General features: G+C 48.6%; 7 protein-coding genes across 7 annotated transcripts; 4 read left to right on the top strand and 3 right to left on the bottom strand.

Annotated features, from left to right (window-relative positions):
* Positions 1-482: 482 nt before the first annotated feature.
* Positions 483-1,444, bottom strand: PEX2_016090 (Serine hydrolase FSH; the record flags this gene model as incomplete). The annotated part of the gene is made up of 4 exons (XM_016738885.1): positions 483-646; positions 708-1,274; positions 1,331-1,349; positions 1,403-1,444. The coding sequence occupies 4 exons, from the start codon at positions 1,442-1,444 to the stop codon at positions 483-485; spliced, it is 792 nt and encodes a 263-aa protein (XP_016602402.1).
* Positions 1,445-1,961: 517 nt separating this feature from the next.
* Positions 1,962-8,860, top strand: PEX2_016080 (type I polyketide synthase; the record flags this gene model as incomplete). The annotated part of the gene is made up of 5 exons (XM_016738884.1): positions 1,962-2,668; positions 2,734-4,960; positions 5,016-7,618; positions 7,667-7,967; positions 8,030-8,860. 5 exons carry the CDS (start codon positions 1,962-1,964, stop codon positions 8,858-8,860), a joined length of 6,669 nt encoding a protein of 2,222 aa, XP_016602401.1.
* A 1,099-nt stretch (positions 8,861-9,959) lies between these two features.
* On the bottom strand, positions 9,960-11,594 carry PEX2_016070 (putative hexokinase; the record flags this gene model as incomplete). Its single annotated transcript, XM_016738883.1, has 1 exon — positions 9,960-11,594. One exon carries the CDS (start codon positions 11,592-11,594, stop codon positions 9,960-9,962), a length of 1,635 nt encoding a protein of 544 aa, XP_016602400.1.
* A 1,462-nt stretch (positions 11,595-13,056) lies between these two features.
* On the top strand, positions 13,057-13,460 carry PEX2_016060 (uncharacterized protein; the record flags this gene model as incomplete). The annotated part of the gene is made up of 2 exons (XM_016738882.1): positions 13,057-13,152; positions 13,239-13,460. The coding sequence occupies 2 exons, from the start codon at positions 13,057-13,059 to the stop codon at positions 13,458-13,460; spliced, it is 318 nt and encodes a 105-aa protein (XP_016602399.1).
* Positions 13,461-13,993: 533 nt separating this feature from the next.
* On the top strand, positions 13,994-14,716 carry PEX2_016050 (uncharacterized protein; the record flags this gene model as incomplete). The annotated part of the gene is made up of 1 exon (XM_016738881.1): positions 13,994-14,716. The coding sequence occupies one exon, from the start codon at positions 13,994-13,996 to the stop codon at positions 14,714-14,716; it is 723 nt and encodes a 240-aa protein (XP_016602398.1).
* Positions 14,717-17,554: 2,838 nt separating this feature from the next.
* On the top strand, positions 17,555-19,606 carry PEX2_016040 (uncharacterized protein; the record flags this gene model as incomplete). The annotated part of the gene is made up of 3 exons (XM_016738880.1): positions 17,555-17,641; positions 17,697-17,861; positions 17,930-19,606. The coding sequence occupies 3 exons, from the start codon at positions 17,555-17,557 to the stop codon at positions 19,604-19,606; spliced, it is 1,929 nt and encodes a 642-aa protein (XP_016602397.1).
* A 779-nt stretch (positions 19,607-20,385) lies between these two features.
* PEX2_016030 (cytochrome b5 reductase family protein) lies at positions 20,386-21,384 on the bottom strand (the record flags this gene model as incomplete). Its single annotated transcript, XM_016738879.1, has 3 exons — positions 20,386-20,930; positions 20,989-21,066; positions 21,126-21,384. 3 exons carry the CDS (start codon positions 21,382-21,384, stop codon positions 20,386-20,388), a joined length of 882 nt encoding a protein of 293 aa, XP_016602396.1.
* Between the last annotated feature and the right edge of the window lie 21 nt (positions 21,385-21,405).

The following is a 21,405-nucleotide window of genomic DNA, read 5'->3' as shown; positions in this document are numbered from 1 at the left end:
CTTAAGTGTCGTCTAAAATTTAAGCGTATGATTTTGGCTTGATTTTAGAGGTCGGTATTTGAGCTGGAGCTCTATCGGCTAGAGTTTCCAGAATTTCGAGAACGGTAATACACCCGAGGAACCATACCAGTGCCTTGGGAGAGTGAAATCGTAGTGGGCAAGTTTCCCCTTGCGACGTGAGTTATGTTGGGTATAATTTTATTGCTCGGAGGAGCTACAATAACAGTGGGTGGGTAGCACACCATCCTAATTGGGCGATGTTCAGGTCGGGGCTTCACTCTATCAAGGGAACAGGAGGCAATGCGATATAAAATTTGGCGAATAACTATATATCTCAAGGTTCAAAATCTAACTATCTTGCAAAGTATGGTCTTTGAGAATCTGGAACAGCTCAGGCCCGAGTTTGTGTATGCTTCAACGGGCCTTTTGCTGTCTCACTGCACACAGAAGGGCTTCGTGCTTCCCCTGAACTATGGCCTCGATTACGCTTGATACGCTCTGTCGATTAAATCTCTCACGGCATTTCCCAACTCTGCGATGACCAGACCGGAGCGAGGAATGGTGTGGCCCCGTCCAGTGTCGAACATTGCTGCGGTATTAGGGTCACAAATGTTGAACAAGGCTAGTGCGCCGTATCGGTAGGGGTCTGTGCCAATGACACATAGTGAGTATATTGTTTGAATGGTGGCAATGGATATCAGAATTACCATCTGCACCAACCACATGAAGCGTCGGAATGTTTAGAGTATAATCACTCTCATCTGCTAGGATCACGTCCTCCTCGGGGGAGAGAGGAGGCCAACCAGTGAAGAAAATCGCGCACTTGATGCGACGCGGACGGCCAGTCTCCTGAGCCTTTCTATCCTCATCCAGGATTAGACTCCCAGCCATCGTGGCACCCTCACTATATCCGACGATGCCTTCGATATCGGGGTTCTTTTCCAATGTATCATAGAGGTACTCCATGACTTGATGGTGATTGAGCCAACGGCCATCCCAGCCCTTGCCCAAAGCTCTCATCACATCTTCAGGACTCGAACCATGCGGAGATTTTCGAACACGAGAGATCATTGAGTCCTCTGCTACTCCTCCATCCTCTAACCACCGGTAGTGCGGGCCGATACCAAAATATTCCGTGAACCCTAGAGAGCGTCGGCTTTTATCAGCGTTTGAGCTCGCGGGGATCGTACCTGCCGGTGGAGACACAGGAACAGGACCGTTGATATAGTGGAATGAAGCGAACCCGTCCATGGCCATTTGCTTCACCAGTGGATCTGCAATATTGTCAGTGAATCCTCGTTTCGAATCCTCATTCTCAATTGATACTTACCAAGCTGGATGTTAATATTCTGGGATAGAGAAGTTAGTACTGATGTCCATCATAGTGTCTCCCATCACCTACGTCGATGTTGCCAATAGCACCATGAAGACATAAGAACCTCATCTTGTATCAACCTGCAACGAAGTGGTTGGGGAATGTATGGTCTGGGCCCATATACTTTGGGGAAAAGGGGGGAGAAGCAACGAGCAAATATAGACATCAATATTGAACATATACTATATGGAAATGGGTAAATCATCGCTCGGGCTGTACAAGCGGCATAAAGCAAATGAAACAAAAACACGGGATTTCCGCCGAGCATCAACTTCCCAACTACAAACAAAGCAATTTTCTATGTCGAATAATGTGGGACGGTACAACATTTCGTTCAAACCCGCCAATTCGGGAATAACCACCGATCACCCAATGCTAGCAGAGCATCGATGGCCCGGAGCAGAGATAGCTTCATTCAGCTGTACACCCCCAAAATAACCCGCGTTGGGAGTGCTAGGGTGGGGTATTTGCAACGCTATATAATGCACCATAGTCATCTAGCCAGCCAACTTCCCCTATGTCGTTGATGTGGCCCCCGGAAATTCTTTAGACTCGCCTTACAATTTCACCTTTTGCGTTTTTCACCATGACAAATATGAACGGTGGTGATTCTGAAGGTGAGCCTCCTGGCGAGCAGGGCACGCCCCAACCTATTGCTATCATCGGGTATGCCTGCCGGCTGCCGGGGCAAGTTACATCTCCCAGTGACCTATGGGAGCTCTGCACCCGAGCTCGAAGTGGCTGGACACCCATCCCCAAAGACCGGTTCTCTGTCGAAGCATTTCACCACCCTAACCCGTCCAAAGTTGGTTCCTTCAACCCGAAGGGAGGCTACTTCCTCGACGAGGACATTGCACGCTTTGATGCTCCCTTCTTCAACCTCACCGTTCAAGAAGCTACATCCATGGACCCTCAGCAGCGCTTGCTGTTGGAGTGCGCGTATGAAGCTTTGGAGAGTGCTGGAATCCCCAAAGAGAGTCTTGCCCGCCGAGACGTGGGCGTCTTTGCTGGTAGTAATTTCTCTGATTACGAGCTAAATAACGTCCGTGATATCGAGACTATCCCCATGCACCAAGCTACTGGGTGTGCAGCCTCACTGCAGTCCAACCGTATCTCATACTTCTTCGATCTACGAGGGCCCAGTATCACAGTGGACACGGCTTGTTCTTCTTCGCTTGTTGCACTCCACTATGCAGTACAGAGCTTGCGAAGCGGGGAATCCAAGGAAGCTCTCGTTGCTGGTTGTCACCTTAACCTTGTACCAGATATTTGGGTTTCTATGTCCATGTCACAGTGAGTATTTCCGTTTTCTCCAAACCAAGCTCAGACAAATCATCTGACTGTATGTCATTATGTAGGCTGTTCAATGATGAGGGTAAAACCTTCTCCTTCGACGAGAGAGCTACATCTGGTTTTGCGCGAGGCGAAGGCTCCGGTGTCGTAATCCTGAAACCCCTCGATGCTGCATTGCGCGATAAAGATCCCGTCCGTGCTGTGATTGTACATTCGGGAGTCAATCAAGATGGGCGAACACAGGGAATTACGCTGCCAAATGGCCAGGCTCAGGAAGAGCTAATTCGGCGGGTCTATAGAGAGGCCAACATCAACCCGGACGAATGCGGGTTCGTAGAAATGCATGGAACTGGAACAAAGGCCGGTGATCCTATCGAAGCTACAGCAGTTCATGCAGCACTTGGAAATAATCGGACTCCGACGAACCCGCTTTACATTGGATCAGTCAAATCCAATATTGGACACTTGGAAGGTGCCAGTGGAATTATTGCCATCATTAAAGCAGCCATGATGCTTGATAGAGATTTGATGCTTCCGAATGCCGAGTTCAAGAAAGCGAATCCTAACATTCCTATGAGCGAGTGGAATATGAAAATCTTAACGACGACGCGGCCCTGGCCTTCTCGCATGAAATACCTTAGCGTGTCCAATTACGGTTTTGGGGGAACCAATGCACATGCCGTTCTTGAAAAGGCACCATTGACATCCAAAGCCCCAGATGGAGCTGTTGAGGATGTTGACATGGACCCTAAACGCAAGTTGTTTTTGATCTCTGCCAACGACAAGGAGTCTCTACGAACTAGGATCAAAGACTTTGGCATTTACTTCGAACAACATCCAGAGGTCTTTGAAAAGACTCTATTCGGCAACTTTGCTTATACTCTAGGCAACAAGATGTCCCAACTCTCGTACCGTGTTGGTGTATCAGCTACCTCGCTAGATGATCTTGGAATCCGTCTTGCCCAATTGAAGATCAATCCATCCAGGGTTTTAGGCTCCCCAATAGTCTCGTTTGTCTTCACTGGTCAAGGGGCCCAGTGGGCACAGATGGGTGTTCCCCTTATGCATGAGTACCCTGTCTACGAGTCGGCCATCAAACGAGCTGATCAATGCCTACGGGATCTTGGAGCTGAGTTTTCACTGATCGAAGAGTTGGAAAAGGATGTTACTATCTCCGAGATTGACTACCCTTATCTGAGTCAACCGGCCTGCACAGCGCTTCAGATTGCGTTAGTCAATCTCCTGGAATCTTGGGGAATTCGTCCCGCTTCAGTCGTTGGCCATAGTTCTGGAGAGATTAGTGCAGCCTACGCTGCGGGGATTTACGACTTGGAGGGAGCTATAGCTCTGGCTTACTGGCGTGGTCAAATGACCTCCTGGCTTAAATCCTCGTTCCCGTCTCTTAAAGGCGCCATGATTGCTGTTGGAACCAGTCGCGAGGCTATCCAGCCTATTTTGAAGGCCCTATCTGGTTACGCCACCGTCGCTTGCGTGAACAGTCCCTCCAGCGTGACCGTGTCTGGAGACGTGTCCGCAATTGACGGACTTGAAAGTGTTTTCCAAGATAAACAGCTTTTCAACCGAAAATTGAAGATTGACGTTGCCTACCATTCCGACCACATGAAGAAGGTTGCTGAGGCTTACCTCACTGCCATTCAAACCATTGAGCACTTCCCATCGGCAACAGCCTCATTCTTTTCTTCTGTCTTTGGACGCTTGATGGAAGCTTCAGAGCTTGGTCCAGAATACTGGATTTCTAACCTGACATCACCGGTGTTGTTCTCTGATGCTCTTGGCAAGATTGTGTCGGACGATGAAACACGACCCAACCTTCTTGTTGAAATCGGTCCACACTCAACACTAAAGGGCCCTATAATGGATAATCTAAAAAGCTTGGGCTCCACCGTCTCCAAGATTGCATATACACCAACAATTATTCGTGAAGTGGATGCAGCTAAGTCAGTCTTAGATACCGCTGCTGCTGCCTACATGCGGGGCGCTACACTCAACATGACAGGAGTGAATTTTCCCAAGACCAGTGCGGCAAACCGTTGGTTCTTGAGTAACTTGCCTCGCTACCCTTGGCAACATGGAACTCGGTACTGGCACGTTGCCCGTATCTCACAGAAGCATAGGATGAGAGACCGCGCCAGGAATGATGTCTTGGGAGTATTGGCAAACTACTCAAATGATCTGGAGCCGACGTGGCGGAATATTATCCGCTTAGATGAGATTCCCTATCTCCGGGACCACAAGATGCAGGGGATGGTCGTATACCCCATGGCAGGCTATGTGAGTTCAATGAATGCCCAATTTATCTAAATTATACTTACTGACTGTCCAATAGTTGGTAATGGCCATTGAGGCCGCTCGAAGACTCGCAGAGCAAGCTGATATCCAAATCTCCCAATTTGAACTGAGGGAGGTCATTGTGGGTTCGGCGCTTGTGCTCAGTGATGACACAGATGCAGAGACCACCATTACTCTCCGCCCCTACGCTGAAGGTACCCGTGGATCATCCGATATCTGGGATGAGTTCCGTGTCTGTTCATGGACCTCAAAAAGAGGATGGACAGAGCACTGTACTGGGCAGGTGCGGGTTCGCTCCGATCCGAAACAGCAGGCGGCTACGATATCGAGCCCATTCGAGACTCAAACCACCCACACGAAAGCTCAAATCGCGAGAATTCAGGAGGCGGCTACTCATCACCTCGATATGTCCCACATGTACCAGGTCCTTAGTGATCTAGGAGCTGGGTATGGTCCCATCTTCCAAGATATTGATAACTGCTACTCCAGCCCTCATCACTCGTTTGGCGATCTACATGTTAGGGATACCCGCAGTGTCATGCCGAAGGGATTTGAGCCTCCTTTGACTGTCCACCCATCATTCCTCGACGGGCTTCTACATTTTGCTTGGCCCCTCCTTGGCCAGGGCTTGGGCCGAATGGACCTGGACACACTTTACATGCCGACAATGATCAAGCGTGTGACAGTCGGCCTCAATGCCCCAACTACTGCTGGTGAATATCTTAAAGGTTATTGCAGTGGCAGTTCCAGCTTGCCTTTCCCTGCGCCGACCAAATTCAACCTTTTTGCTACCCCAGAGGGCTCTACAGAGCCCATAATTACAATAGATGGTTTGGTAATGACTCCTCTCAGAAATCCAGACATGCACCGTGAAGAAACTCGCAAACTGTGCTATAAAATTGATTGGCACCCCTTGACCGAGGTTGAAAATGCCGTTGAAGGAGATGATCAAGATCGCAATAGCCCTGCGGAATATTGTGGCCACACCGACACCCCCGGGGACGCAAATACGAATGGAAACACAGAACAGAAAGGCAACGCGCACGCAAATGGAGATCATATCAAACCCAATCACGATCTCTTCATCACTCACTTTGGAAAAGCTGATGGTATTGCTGATAAATTGAGAATTGCACTGTCTGACACATCCGGCCGGCAGGTGTCCATCGGAACCTTTGGTAAAATGGACTTCTCTCAAAAGTATCTTGTTCTCCTTCAGACTGGAGCCAGCTCTCTACGATATCTCACCAAAGATGTATTTGAGGAGCTCAAGAAGGCGCTGTTCAAAGCTCAAACTGTGCTCTGGGTGTACCGGACTGATTCTCCAGATGCTCAAATGACAGTCGGATTGGCTCGCACCTTACGCTCGGAGACCTTGGCTAGGATAGCTACTCTTGGGTTGGCTCCTGTGGACATCGAATATTCCGAGAAGCCTATTCAGGCAGCCATTAGTGCTCTATGGCCCACCGACGGGAAGCAGCGCTCAAAAGATCTCGAGTTCAAGGCTAAAGGCTCGGAGCTCTTTGTCCAACGCATAGTAGAAGATGATGCTGCTAATAGTTTCGTCCACAATGAGACCCACGATATGACAATCTCAACCCAACCATTCAGTCAGCCCGGGCGACGCTTCAAGATCCAGATCGGCAACCCAGGTGCTCTCGATTCCCTCTACTTTGTAGATGACACTCCCTTACCACTCAGCGAGGACCAGATCGAACTTCGAGTCAAAGCAAGCGGTCTGAACTTCAAAGATATTGTGGTCTCCATGGGCCAGCTTGCCCAGTCCTATATTGGAATTGAGTGCAGTGGTGTTGTTTCCAATGTAGGATCAAATGTGAAGAATTTCAAGGTTGGTCAAAGAGTCATGGCCATGTCGGAGGGCTGTTTCTCAACCTACGCACGATGCGCTGCCACTAGCGCCGCGGAAATCCCAGGCGACATGTCATTCGAGGTCGCAGCCACAGTGCCAGTTGTATTCTGTACTGCATACTATTCTCTATTTGACCTAGGTCAGCTGAAAACCGGCGAGCGGGTTTTGATCCATGCCGGTGCTGGTGGTGTCGGTCAAGCCGCCATAATGCTAGCGCAGATGATAGGTGCAGACATTTTTGTTACAGTCGGAAGCCTCGACAAGAAACAGTTCTTGATGACCCAGTATGGTATTCCCGAGGGCCGCATCTTCTATAGTCGTGATGCATCCTTTGCTCGCAGCATCCGCAGAGCAACTGGCGATGTTGGCGTGGATGTCATCGTCAACTCCCTAGCAGGTGATCTATTGCGCGAGACTTGGGAGTGTCTTGCGGCGTTTGGACGATTTGTCGAGATTGGCAAGGCCGATATCACGAAAAATACCCGCCTTGACATGCAGCCTTTTGAGCACAACGTCACATTCTCGTCGGTTGATCTTACTAAGGTTGGAAAGTTCAAGCCGCAGCTGATGAAACGCCTCCTGTGTGACGTTTGTCGACTAATTACTGAGGGATCGGTTCATCCTGTCCTTCCACTCTCGATCTATCGGATTTCTGATATCGAGAAGGCATTCCGTACTCTACAGATCGGCAAGAGTATGGGTAAAATTGTAATGGTTCCCCATGAAGGTGACCAAGTCAAGGCAAGCAGCACCACCTTACCCGTGATCAGGTATTAAGTCTAATCCTTCATTTTTTAGGCTGTGGCCCCCAAGACCAGTCCCACTCTCTTACGACCTGATGCATCATACATTTTGATTGGTGGTACTGGCGGTCTAGGCCGAAGCATCGCCAAGTGGATGTCCTCGAAGGGTGCAAAGAACATTGTTCTTGTGTCTCGCCGAGCCACGATTAATGAAAGGGTCCAAGCTTTGATTGATACCTTAGCTCCCCTAGGAGTGCGGATGGTGGTTAAGGCTTGCGATGTCAGCAGCCAGGAGTCTGTCGAGGCTCTGGTTAACGAAGATATGAAAGACCTTCCCCCTATACGTGGTATCATTCACGGTTCGATGGTGCTTCGTGTACGTTTTCTACTCTAAGAACCTATCTACATTATCTAGCTTTAATTACTGACTCTCTTTAGGATATGCTCTTCGAAAACATGTCTCTCGAAGACTTTACGGCCGTAGCACGCAACAAGGTAGAAGGAGCTTGGAATCTGCACAACACGCTGATAAATTCCCCGCTAGATTTCTTCATTGCCCTCTCATCAGTGGCCGGCATAATCGGCAATCGCGGACAAGCAGCATACTCCGCAGCAAACGCATTCCTGGATGGATTCATAGAATACCGCAAATCCATTGGTCTTCCGGGAACATCAATCGACCTCGCTGCAGTCAGCGACATCGGCTATCTAGCCGATACCGACGCCCAGCGACGCCAGGAAGTACTGAAGAATATTGGCGGCCAGACCATCGACGAGTCGGAAGTCCTGGCGCTGATAGCAGCCGCTCTGACGGGTGATCTCGACAAGTCCTGCTCTGGGCAGTGCATCACGGGATTGGGAGTGGATTCACTCGAGAACAACTTCTGGATCCAGGACGCGAGGTTCAGCGTGCTCCACGAGGCTGCTAGAGGTACACTGGGAAGCAGTTCGCAGAGTGACGGCCCGTCTGTGCCGCTGCACGTCACTTTGTCGGCTGCCTCATCCAAGGAGGAGGCTTTGAAAGTATGCTACGAGGCGCTGGCCGCAAAGTTAGCACAGGTGCTTGTTCTCTCCTTGGAGGATATGGATCCCTCGATTACAGTGGTTTCGTTGGGTCTTGACTCGCTGGTTGCTATTGAGATCCGTAACTGGATTGCCCGTGAGGCTAATGCCAATGTGCAGGTTCTGGAGTTGTTGTCCAGTGGCAGTTTGATGGCCTTGGTTGAGATTATCCTCAACAAATCTCAGGCTTATACTCGCACTGAGTAAGAGGATTATAGCTTGGAGTGATGCGGCGGTATACGAGCCGTTGGACTTTATGTACATTTTATATGTCATGTCCTGAATATTTGCAAATTGTTATCATTCGAGATTTACAAGCTACACCATTTCTCTTTGTTACACTAGACAGACTGGATGTACTCCGTACAACAGTAACCATTTCGATGTACAACATAGGTCAATTCTCTGTAGCCGCGTGTTCCACTGCCAATGCTAAGGATATTGTTTTCGATCAGGATACGGAATATGGGTACAATCCTGTTGTCTCGGTTGTTTCTGTTGACGGCAGGAGTGTCACCAAGGGCGTGATCTGGTATATTATTACTATTGGATTGATATGAGTGTTCCTCAGACTGATTCGTGAATATGAGATTGGAAATTCGGGGATCCTAGTTGATTGATTATAGCAGATTCATGGGTATGGTTATATTGTATTATAGATATTAGGTATGGCTGCTGAGCAAAGCCACTTTGCCTACCAGGAACTCGAGTTATAGAAAATCAAAAACTAGAGAATTGTCAGTGGGAATGGTATAAAGTATGTGACCTGCAGATGAGGTGTAGGTTTGTAGAGCAATTAGCAGGAGTATAATAGAGCCAGTTCATGTCATAGGGAACTTTAGAGACACAGGCCTGATTCCACATAGAGGCGAAGCAAAGAAGAAGGCACTAGCTCGGGGAATAGCCGAAAAGAATGGACAAAATCAAATCTGCCTCCTTGAATTTGAAGAAACGTAGGACCCGTTAATTAAAATGAAATGAATGAGACCGAACTCCATGACCAAACACCCAACAAAAAACCATATTGAGAGACCCATGTGGATTCCAAGAACCAGAAACTCCTTGTTGATGCTAAACGATTCGACTGTTGAAAGGGAAAAGGCAAGGAAGAAAAACGCTCTCTCCACAACTCCCCTCCGGGAATGCCCATGCAGATGAGAAAAAAAAAAAAGGGAATGGAAACCCGTCACATATCATGAGCCGACGGACCGATGGACATGGTTAAAAAGAAAATCACAGTGAAAGAGACAGCCAGAGATCAATACTCAGCGTTGGGTTCATGCATCACTCCTGTTAACTAGCAGGTTTATACCTGAGTGGATTTTTCAGCAACGTAGACAGCCACCGCGACTGCCGCACCGAGAATGGCGCTTTCAGGCGCTGGGTTGAGACGGATGGTGCATCCGGCGCCTGGATACGTTTCCTCAGTCAACTGATTGAGATAGTTCTGGCAGGCAGCACGGAAGCCAGGGTACTTATTGATGACGGCACCATCGCAGGCAATAGAAAGGTTTTTGTCTGAGTCTCCGCTCTCGATGACCGTGATTTCAGGTGATTCCTTATCGAGAGAGTCGACAGTGGATGAGGATGCGGGGAATTCTGCATCGTTGCGAAGGCACCACATGCTGTGGATGGCTGTCGCCAGGTATCCAGCAGCACGGCGGGAGACTGTCTGAGAGATGCGGCGCAGGAACCGCAGATCTTCGACAGAGGGTTGGCTGTGAAAGGTATGGTGCTTTTGCAGGACAGCGGCGGAGGTGGAAAGAGAGGCAGAGGAGTCCTCCTCGAGGCAGGCGACGATGCTTGTGTCGAAGGAATAGGGTTCACGCATGGAGTTTGGTAGGTCGCCGCCAAATAAGCGGGCGGTCTCGGTTGCCTCGACGATGATTAGACGCACAAGCTCGCCTAGGTACCGACCTGTGATCATGTACTCAAGCGGCTGGTAGTCGGGACGAAGATGCGTGCGGTTCAGTACGTCATCCCATCGTGTCATAGGCAGCACGCCTCCACCGAACATACTCATCTCGGTGTTGATGAGGACATGCTTAGCGTGGTCGAACCAGCCCTCCGGACGGACTCCGAACTTGGACGTTCCAATCTCATGCACGGGGAAATGAATCGCCATGTTGGTACCGGTACCCAAAATTAGAGACATGCGGGTCTTGGGATCAACATAGGCACGCGACAGTAGAGCTGCCGAGCTATCATTCACAATAGCGGCAACCTCTACGTTCAAATTGCGCTTGCGACAGGACCGGATAAGGAGATCACCTAGTTCCTGGCCTACCGTGCCATTGGAGGCCTTGAAACCCTTGCCCATATGGATCACCAACCCGCTGTTGTGGGACGTCTGTTCAATGGGGAAAGACCAGGACAATCCCATCCCCAGCGGTACATCACCACGCCCGTAGTCTGTTCCAACTTCCTTCAAGATGGTCTCAATCTGCCCTGCCATCCAATCGAAGAACTGTGTCCCTTCCAGCATCTTGAGTTGTTCATCAATGTGTACAGACGACACTTTCAAGATGCGCACTTCCTCATCCCGGCCATTCAATTCAATCAAAGCTACGCGAAACGTCGATCCGCCCACGTCCAATGCCAGATATGTGCCCTTTTCCGTGCCAGCGGGAAGCGCAGTATCGTAGGATGGAAGCATGCAGAATGGGCTAGTTTGTAAACATTCTCGGAACTGTGTGCGAATCTTCTCGGACATGTCGACCATGTTGCGCGTTGAAAGCGGCGTCGAGCACGAGGTCTCCACTTCTTCGGCGAAGTCATCGAGGCTGCGGCGTTTCCAATGGGCGCCAAGGAACGTCTTTCGGCGGCGTCGCGAGAGGCCGCGGAAGAGTGAGGGGAATAAAATCATGCTCTCGAGTGTGGCGACGACGTTATGGAACAACTGTTGCAATCGGTGTAGCACCTTGACCAGTGGTGCCGACATAGTCGGGGAAGGGAGATGGAGGAGAGGCGAGGTCGCAAGCCGGGAGTGAGGGATCGAAGTTCACTATGTCGAAGTGTGGATGATCATGAAGCGAATGAGATAAAAGAAGAAAGATCTGAAGTTATAACCTTGCAAGGTTGGGGGGGGAGCAGGCCGATGTGACACTCCCACTGGAGTTGTGTCTTGAGTGGATCGGTGGGAGTGTGGAAGCAATAATCCCCACCCGGAGAAAGTGGAAAGGAGAGAGAAGAAGAGAAGAAAAGAGGGAAAAATAAGGGTGTTGACCCTTAAACATGGATCAACATTGGCCCATTCTTGAGTTGACAGTGTCACCGCGAGTGCAACTGTTTGGGAGAAGAAGCCCTTGCGGTGTCGCAATGCGCATGTATGGTATTGTAACGGTAATTTATATCTCGATGTTGTGCAGATAGAGACATATTAGATTAATCTACGGAGGATTACTTGGGATTCTATTGTAGAGTCACATTAGAAAAAAAGCCATTGAAAAAGGCATTTTCATACCACACCATTTATGTACAATTCCATTCGCTTATTACCATATATACCTGGTCGTAATGATAGGTGGAGCGGAGTTACATGCGACTATATGGGAGAATCATAATCACAGTGTAATCTAGAATGGTTATAGAGTACAAGATTTAATATATTCCCGTACAACATAGATAGGATAAATAAGTATTCCAAATAATTTCCAATATAATCAGAATATGGACAAATAGAATACGGAGCACCGGCATTCCCAATGTACCCATACATACTCAATGACCCCCTTGAGTGCAACGGTGGTAGTCGGCGTAACCGCGGAGGGGGGGACGGTTACATGTGGAACTAAATCTTCTACTTAACTTGTCGTTCTTTTATTTTCCTATTTTCCCCACTGGAAGAGATGTATCTCTATCTTATTTTCACTTTTTCTCATTTTGGCAATCTGAATCTGAAACATTCAAGCTGTCCGATCCAATACCCTAATCTGGGCATTCTTTTCGGGGTTACAACGTATCTTTCGGATATACTTCTCCTTTTGCACTCTATAATCTTACACTAGAACTGTAAAACTAGAACTGTAAAACTAGAACTGTAAAACTAGAATTGTAAACTCATGTCTTTGGTAGTTTCGTGTATCCAACTAAACTTTGCCCCTGTCACCCTATCACGGCAGATAACAGGGTTCTCCCTTTGAGCCTCAACCGCGTAGCGTCGAACATTGTCCACAGCCGGGGGTGTCAACCACCTGCCAGTATTGGTCACGATGATACTCTTCAAGGGATCAACATTCCATCTCGTTTCAGTTCTGCAATCCGACTTGGCTGGCGATGTTTCAGTGGACTGCTATGACATCATCTATGTTGCAAGCACCACATCATATCCATCTAGGTAAAGCAAAGGCAAGAGGCAAACTCAGTAGCTCTTCCCATCCTTACGTCTCAACAAGATCATGATTATGTCAGTCCAAGGGATACAGGATAAGAAAGGTAACAATATCATCGAAGGTGACTTCGTCTACCCCAGGTTCAGAGGCGGGTCACATGAGGGCAAGGTAGGATTCCTGTATCTATGGCGGATCTATGGCGAATCTTTCGCCTGTGCTAGGAGTCCCTACGGCACAAATTGACCAGTCAGCAGGTCGAAGCAATCATCAAGGATCAAGCTAGTGCCCAACACGAGGGTGTGGACAGGTGCCCTAAGGTAAGTCGGACATCAGCGAGACAATACTTTTCATCACACCATTCCATAATTATATATGTTGTACTCGCTGTCCTTGACACGCCCCGCAATATGTGCATGTTAAGGGTTATCTACACTGATCAGCATGGCCTCACCACCTCAACACTCCAACAACCCTAGCAAAGTTGATGCACTGCACGCAGGGATTGTAGGGGTTCTTGATAGCTTACGGACCCTAGAACAATAACGTGCCCTAACAATGACTTACCATCCATGGGTGTCTATAATCAATGCTCGATAGACGAAATACAGATCCTATATGGTCCATTCATGCTATCCTTGCTAACAATGTCTTTGTATGCATTACTGGCCCGGCAAATTATCGTGGTCATAGATCTTTCTGGGATACCCTTTATGCCCCAAGACAATTTTGTCTCGATCATGTCACCTTCTTTGTGTAACCTTTGAGCTCTCATTAGCAATATCTAATTCCCATTGTTCTATCTTTTTCTTTTGTGGTAAGAAGCCAGAGATGGCATATGTTTTGCCTGGGTGAAGACTTCTTTTTTTAAAAAAAAGTATATGAACGATGATGCACCAGTCCCTCATTCCATTTTCTTTCCCATCCCACGTTCAGCAACAAATATCACCCCCAAAGCCCTAGAAGTGCAGTACTCAATCAAACAATTTACTAAACTCTCTACTTATCTAACATGTCCGCCGCTATTATTGCCCAGCCACCGGAGGAACAGCCCCCGCCATTGAAATATGACAGCCTCCAAATAACAGGGGCCATGAGGGCTTCATGGATAAGGGACCCCACCCAAAACTGTCCAATTGGCCCCTCACAACTCACAATGCAAAACATGACAGAATCAGGATGGGGAATCCGGCATGAAAAACGACACTTCCCACCAGACCAAATCTACGAAGAAGCCGTCGAACTGGGGCTTTCGGGAGAAAAGCTCTACCGCAAGATCGTACTATGGAAGTCTGGAGTATCGCGCGGTCAGTACTGGGTAAATGACTACGTGTTGAAAACGGGATCAGGAGTAATTTTCGCCACAGACAGCTTCCGGCCTGACTCGGCATATTGGGCGCAAATTGCGCAGGCCGTTTACCAAGATGAACACCCCATGGAGGATTTGAAGTATGTCTTCCAGTGTAATATCATTAACCCCGAGACTATGCTATTTGTGCAGAAGAGCATCTATGTCGCGACAAATGGTCTTGGTTGGCCAGATGATAGACTATGGGTCTGGGAGGAGAATACCGCTGAGTATCAGGCTCTACTAGGTACGAGGTTGGCTAAAGGTGTGGCGTATTTGGTCCTAGGGGCTTTTCCGCGAGGAACGAGACGCATTGCGAGAATCGTGACTTGGGGAGGTCGTTATATTCCATACATACAGATGCGGTTCGATATTGAGAAGGTTTGATTCAGAGGTGGCTTTGGGGGTTACAATTTTCTTTTTTCAACAGGGGTAGTTCATACATAGACAATATCATAGTCATGAAATATAGTAATTTGTCATGAATTATAACGAATTCAATATACCATTAGAGAACCATCCAAGGCCGCTCAAGCTTACTGTAGTACCAAGGTTTAATGGACGTCATGATGTACGCGACCTTACATTAAGCAAAGACAGCCTTGGCTACATGTCTTGAACAGCTAGAGTAAAGTGAAGTGAGGCAAAAGGCAGGTGGAAGTAAGTTGAAGTAAGTTGAGAGCAAGTCAAACTCCTTGAATTCATGTATCCAACCCACCTGATCATTCCAAGCTTGCTTGTTTAATTGACACGTGAATGATTTGCTTTCCATCGTAACCTTTTCATGAGCCATTGCTCTACAGTATGGAGGAAAATCAGCAATCGAATCCAGGTTCTTCATCCCACAAGATAATATCAGGCCAAAAAGCTTTGTCAATGATACTAACGGGTCTCTTGGTGAAGCGACAATATAAATCATTTTGAAAGGTGCACCGTAGTATCACACGTTTTTCAATTGCAATTATGCTCGATTCGTAGTACGGGACGGGGGAAACACGAGCAACTCTAGTCATGGCATAGAGCTCGTAAACTCCTTCCCAGATGCTTGTGTGGCGGTGCCAGTCTTGCCGGTCAAGCGCGGTCAAAGTCTCGCTTAAAGCCAATCCACTTGCGTAGCGGATCGATATACTGAGTGTCGTGCAGGGCACTGGACTTCATGATCCCAGGTCCTCTTTTTAGAAGCAGTATCATATTCTCCTCGATATGTTTTGCTCGGTCGGATTGTTGGTCACAGGGTATTCCCGTACAATAGCGACACGCGACTCGTTGTCGCTCCATGTAGAATTTTAGCCCCCTCCGCGGGTATTTCGCTAAAATCAACCAAACCATGAATTTTGGTAAGCTCCAAAACGGCGCAAAAGGTTTCTACCGAAAGCTTGCGATGTGGCTGATATTCAATCACCATCTTGACACGAGGGGCAACCCATTCGCCCATGGCATCTAGCCTGGCTGAAAACACAATCAGCATGAATGACCCTCTCTTGAATGTAAAGTACTTACTGCCAAGCCTTAGGGACCAGTATAGTTCTATTGGTCAAGTAAGATGGTGTGTCAACTTTCAACGCGAAAGCAAGTTGTGGCCATGCCGGACCACCTCTTCAAAGTTCGTCTTCTTGCTTCTCTCTTGGCTTCTGTTCGGTGTAAGAAGAAAAAAGAGGACATTGTAACTTGGGGAACTGGTGCTGATAGGTTGTCAGGCGGTCACCTCTTATGCCAACTTTGGAAGTGACGAGAAGAGGGAAGGCACGACCTTCCCTTCATAAAAGCATCCAAGGTGTTGGGGCACTACGATATATTGAAGTTCTTGAATCTTCGAATCTACTATCGCTCTCCGATGCACACAAGTGAACGCCGATTATGTCCCATACTCCATCAGCCCAGACTTCCACGGCACGATGGGGGTTCGCTCATCTGCCCAGCGCTAGAATTAGTAACTAGTACCCCGGCTTCTGTTCCAGCAGGGACAGGGAGGCAATTTTATTCATGCATTGCATGCAGACGGAGGCCAATCCGCCTACGTGCCCCTGATGGTGGTCTACTTGACCTTCGAAGAGATGCCTGCCCATGGCTAGTCCCAATGCCTCGGCTATATTAGGCGACGCGCGTGGCGACCGCGTTAGTAATGTCCACCTCTAGTCGGCGTGTGCTGCGAAACCCGCTAGGAGGGTATATACTCACGAGGGCATATTGTACAACCCCCTAGCATACGCGCTGGCCATTGACAGAATCACGTATGACAGGCCTAAGGATCTATTCTAGCTCGATCTTGAGCATGTGTCGACAATCACTACCTCCAGCCTTACAGTCGAAGGATCTGTTCGGAACTAAGGGCTAGTTGGGTGCGAAAATGTTATTTTACTTGCCTCATGCCCTGGCTGAACATCCAATCATTTGGAGCTAACATAGAATGCAGAGAACGACGTACTGCATTTACTTAAAAAAACTGGTTCGTGGGGTGAAGGTATATTTTATGGCTTTATCAGAGGCGAACTGGAAGACTGTAAATACTTAGGTAGGTAGATAGAATCTCCAAAATTAAGAAGGATTTTCCTTTGCCGATCATCAAGTCTGATGGAGCGGTGGAAATGGGAGAACCCCCTAACGATTCAGCCTTTGATCAGGTTCGGATTCGGAATTAATGCCAAGACATCCCCCTGAACGATCTTCTATCACTCAAATAGGTAAAAGTGGCCGGAGAAACTCCCGTTGAATGGTTTTTTGAGGCAAAGGAGACCGATTTCGACATGCAGGCCACGCCATCATACCGATTTTCTAGTAAACGGAGACCGAATGAACAGGTATACGAAGTCGGAAAAAAATATACGAGAGGATATGTACTCCGCTGTGGGAACGGCATGTAGGCCATTTAGCCTTGTAGTGGACTTTTATAGGGCAACGGCACTTCTCTTCTCCACTCCAAACAAATGCCAAGACATTTCATTACGTTGCTCGGCGCGGCCCTCCAGGGCTTCTTTTCTCTCTTTTTAGCGTCTCTTGGGCTTTCTCTCTTGATAAAATGGATTTTATAGTCCTCTGAATTGCCTAGCGCTGTCGTCTCCCCCCGCTCTTTACTTGTGCCACTGACGACGACCGTCTGAATGTTCTGGTGTTTAGCATCGGCTCTTATGTAGCGATTTTCTTTGCTCTTCTTCATTTCCTTTTTAATTTCGTTTTTATTTCATTCAGGAAGATCTACTCTTCCTAGCCATTCTTTAAAAGTTAATCATGATGTTTTGGGCGGCTGCATTACTCCTGTTCTCAGGTAATGCCGTTGCAGAGCGTCATGACTCGGATTTGATGTCTTTTGTGACGGTAGGTTGAATTTTGATATCGTTGGAATCGTGTGGTTCTAATAGCCAAAATCCAGCTCCCCGAGGTACGAGCCTTAAAATGGGAGGTTGAATACTACGACCGCGAGCGGTTGGCCCCCGGATACTGGTTCGTCGCGCCATATGGGAAAATCTCCCCAGAACAACCTTCCCTGAAATACCAGCAATACCAAGTCGGACCCTATATTTACGACGACAGTGGCGTATGTCCTGTCCCCCAGACCCGGTAGAAACAAAAGAAGCACCAACTGACTCGCCTCTGGCGTAACAGGTCCTTATCTGGGCTGGAGCACCCTTATACGACAATCAGAATGTCTTCGATTTTAAGCCGGTGCACAACATCGATGACGACCCTCATCTGTCCTTTATTGTGGGATGGGAATACGACAATTCGAAGAAGGGCCACGGCGCGATTGTGAATACTCATTACGAGGTAGAAAAAGAAGTCCAGCCTCCCAGCGATGTCCATGATTTCAACATGCACGAATTCAACATCATGGACGGTGGAAAGACCGCCCTGGCTTGCACATATCGTTCCCAAGTCATCAGCATGGCCGATTTCGGACGCCCAACGGAAGAGAGTTGGGTAACCGTTGGTGGATTTGTTGAGGTGGATATCGAAACCAGCGAGGTTCTAGTCAAGTGGGATTCATTCGACCACATTGCTCTCCACGAGTCAAACATGTTTCACGCCTGGGATAACCCATCCGGGTCGCCCGGTTGGGACTACGTACATATCAACGCAGTCGACAAGAATAAGGCCGGTGACTACCTGATCTCATTGCGATTCACCAATACCATTTACTTGATTTCTGGCAAGGATGGAAGCGTTGTGTGGCGCTTGGGTGGACTGGAGAGCGACTTCAAGCAAGACTTCACCTTCTCCAAGCAGCACGATGTCAAGTTTGTCTCATCAGACGGCACTCGCCACGTTATCTCGTTCCTGAACAATGCTTCCGACGAACGTGGCGCCGACGAGAAGATCTCCTCCGTTTTATTCGTTGAGCTAGACACAAGTGTTGTCCCTATGACCGCCAAGGTGATTAAGCGAATCAATCGCCCCGATAGTGGTCTCACCCGACTCCGTGGTAGCGCTCGCCCTCTTCCCAACGGCAACATCTTCATCGGATGGAGCGAACGCGGGTACTCGAGCGAGCACGCATCAAACGGCGACCTTCTAATGACGGCCCAGTTTGCATCAGATCGGTACTCAACCTACCGCTCTTACAAGGGTGAGTTCACTGGTCGCCCCGCTGCGCCTCCCGACCTGGTCGCATCCGTCTACGGTACCAACGCCGAGGATATGACGACCATCATTCACGTCAGCTGGAATGGCGCGACCGATGTCGTCCAGTGGAAGTTCTACGCGCAGGCCTACGACCTCGGCCCATCCCTGCTCATCGGCACCACCAATAAAACCGACTTCGAGACCATGTTCATCGCCGATGGCTATATGGACTTTGTTTCCGCAGAGGCCATCGATGCCGAGGGAAATATCATGCACACTTCTGAAATCAAGCGCACTGGCACCCCATCCAACTGGAAAGCAGCCGGCTGGGTCGGTACTGACTCCGGCCCTACTCCTGATGACCCCTCAATCATCGTCGCTGCCAACGATAACACGGATTCCACGTCTCCCGCTGACAGCAACAGCGGCAAAGCGGCCGAATTGATCAACGATGGCACCTCCACTGGCTCTGGCGACCGCTCAACCGCCCAATACGCCGACGCGAAGGAGGTCGCCAAGGCCGTCTACAAGGCCTACGAGGTCATTCGCGGAATCGGTGGTCTCCTCATTTTCATCCTTGTAGCTACCACTTTGGGCGGAGCTGGATTCGCCCTCTGGCGGCACATCCGCACCCGCCGTATCGACCGCTACCAGCACGTACCCTCTGAGGAGGGTCTCCCCGTGGAAGAAATACCCCTCGCTTCTAATCAGCGGTCTTGAATGCTGTGGCCCTTTGTCACTTCCAATATTTCATATTAGCACTACATCCTGCTACGTTTCGCAAGGGCGTCCTTTCACATCTTCACCCGCGAACATCACCAAACTGGGCTTGCAAAATTGCATACCCAAGGACTGTGGAACGAACACACACAAAAAAGGGAGAGGGTTAGTTGAGGCCATTTAGTATATACCATTCTGGTAATGATCGTTTCATGCATATCATACCCCGCAATCTGGCGTTATTTTCATTCTATTCTTGTCATATATTCTCCATCAGGCTGCGCTTGAGTGAAATTTCTGCATATATCTGGGTTGTTTACATATTTTTTTTACATGGGGACTCGGGCTGATCTCTCTACGTTTTTCCTTTTATTCTGTGTAATATTACTACTCACTCTGATACCCCATTCTCTATCCAATCTCTACAATGCCGGAACATGATCGTAATACATTTGCCATTTCCCCCGAGGCGAACGTGGAACATATAAAGGAAATAATATTAGATAAACCATACGGAGTACCCCGACGTATGCAACTAAATCAAGAGCAAGAGCAATGAAACAAAACAGGTGGCGCGGCATGAGGCTGACGACGAACGTTCCCAAATCGGCAGGCCGCGTCATTAGAGAACGGATCTATGTGGCGTTGGTTTTGATTCTTAGATATATGTATACTGGAATAGTTGAAACATGCCTGAATATCACTAAACAGAGTAGAAGGCCTTTGAATATGAAGTATAATACATTGGTTATAAGAACATCGAGGAGTTGAGGGGTTCGCTAAAACTTAACAATCTGACCCTTCGCAAACCCAAGCCGAGCCAAAACGCCCGTTTGGAAACGTGATCCGACCAACGAATTCTCCATAGCAGGAGGTCCACAAACAAAAACCTTTGCATCGGCATCGGCCCTCACAACATCCCGCAACAGCTCCTCAGTAACATATCCCTTCCTGAACCCATCACTCTGTCCCTCCGGGTGACTAACTGTGTAGGTATAATCAAAGCGATCGGGGAAGCGCGACTTAAAGCTTTCCAGTTCTTCTCGTAGAAGCAGGTCCTTCTCGGTATTGACGCCGAAGACGAGGTTGATTTTAGTTGTGTCGGCTGGATTATTGAGGATACCTTGCGCTAGCTGGTAGATTGGCGTAATACCGGCCCCGCCTGCTATGAGATAGACCTGCGGGGATTGGTTCGTTGTCCAAGCATGTCCTTTGAGTGCCGCTGCGAATGTGAGGGTGTCTCCTGGGGTGAGGGAGTGAATGTGGCTGCTCGCTTTGCCGTTGGGGTATTTCTTGACCATGAGCTCAATCGTGCCTTGTTGATCTATAGTCATTCCCGTTAGTTTATCGGTATGTCGGGGTTTGGGGGTTATAGTTCGTACTCAGATCGCTGATTGGTGTATATGGGCGTAGTACGGGGAACCAGCGCCCTTCGGGGCGGGATATGGTGAGGAGTGCCGCTGCAGCATATTAGTACATAAGCTTTAATAGGAAGTTAATCTGTATTTCGGGCCCGTACAAGTTAATGACAATCCGCTTGTGGCGTTCTGGTCTGGAAACTCGAAGACGAGGCGTTTCGTGTTGTGGTTTACATCTGTCGTGCTTTGCAGGCGCAATGTGGTAAATCCAAATCCTGAGAAGACTTTGGGAGGCTCATTTGACTCTGCATGGGCAGTTGATATGAGACGTGACTGCGCACAATAAGCTCCAACGCCGAGTAAAGTGACGGCTGCGGCCGATTTTGCGGTTATGGACTGGGGGAGACGAGTACTGAACATGGTGAACATGGTGAAAATTAA

The sequence above is a fragment of the Penicillium expansum genome (assembly GCF_000769745.1).
Source record: "Penicillium expansum strain MD-8 chromosome Unknown contig46, whole genome shotgun sequence".
Lineage (NCBI taxonomy): Eukaryota > Fungi > Ascomycota > Eurotiomycetes > Eurotiales > Aspergillaceae > Penicillium > Penicillium expansum.
The sequence above is the reverse complement of the archived record's forward strand: the minus strand, read 5'-3'. Positions and strand labels throughout refer to the sequence as shown.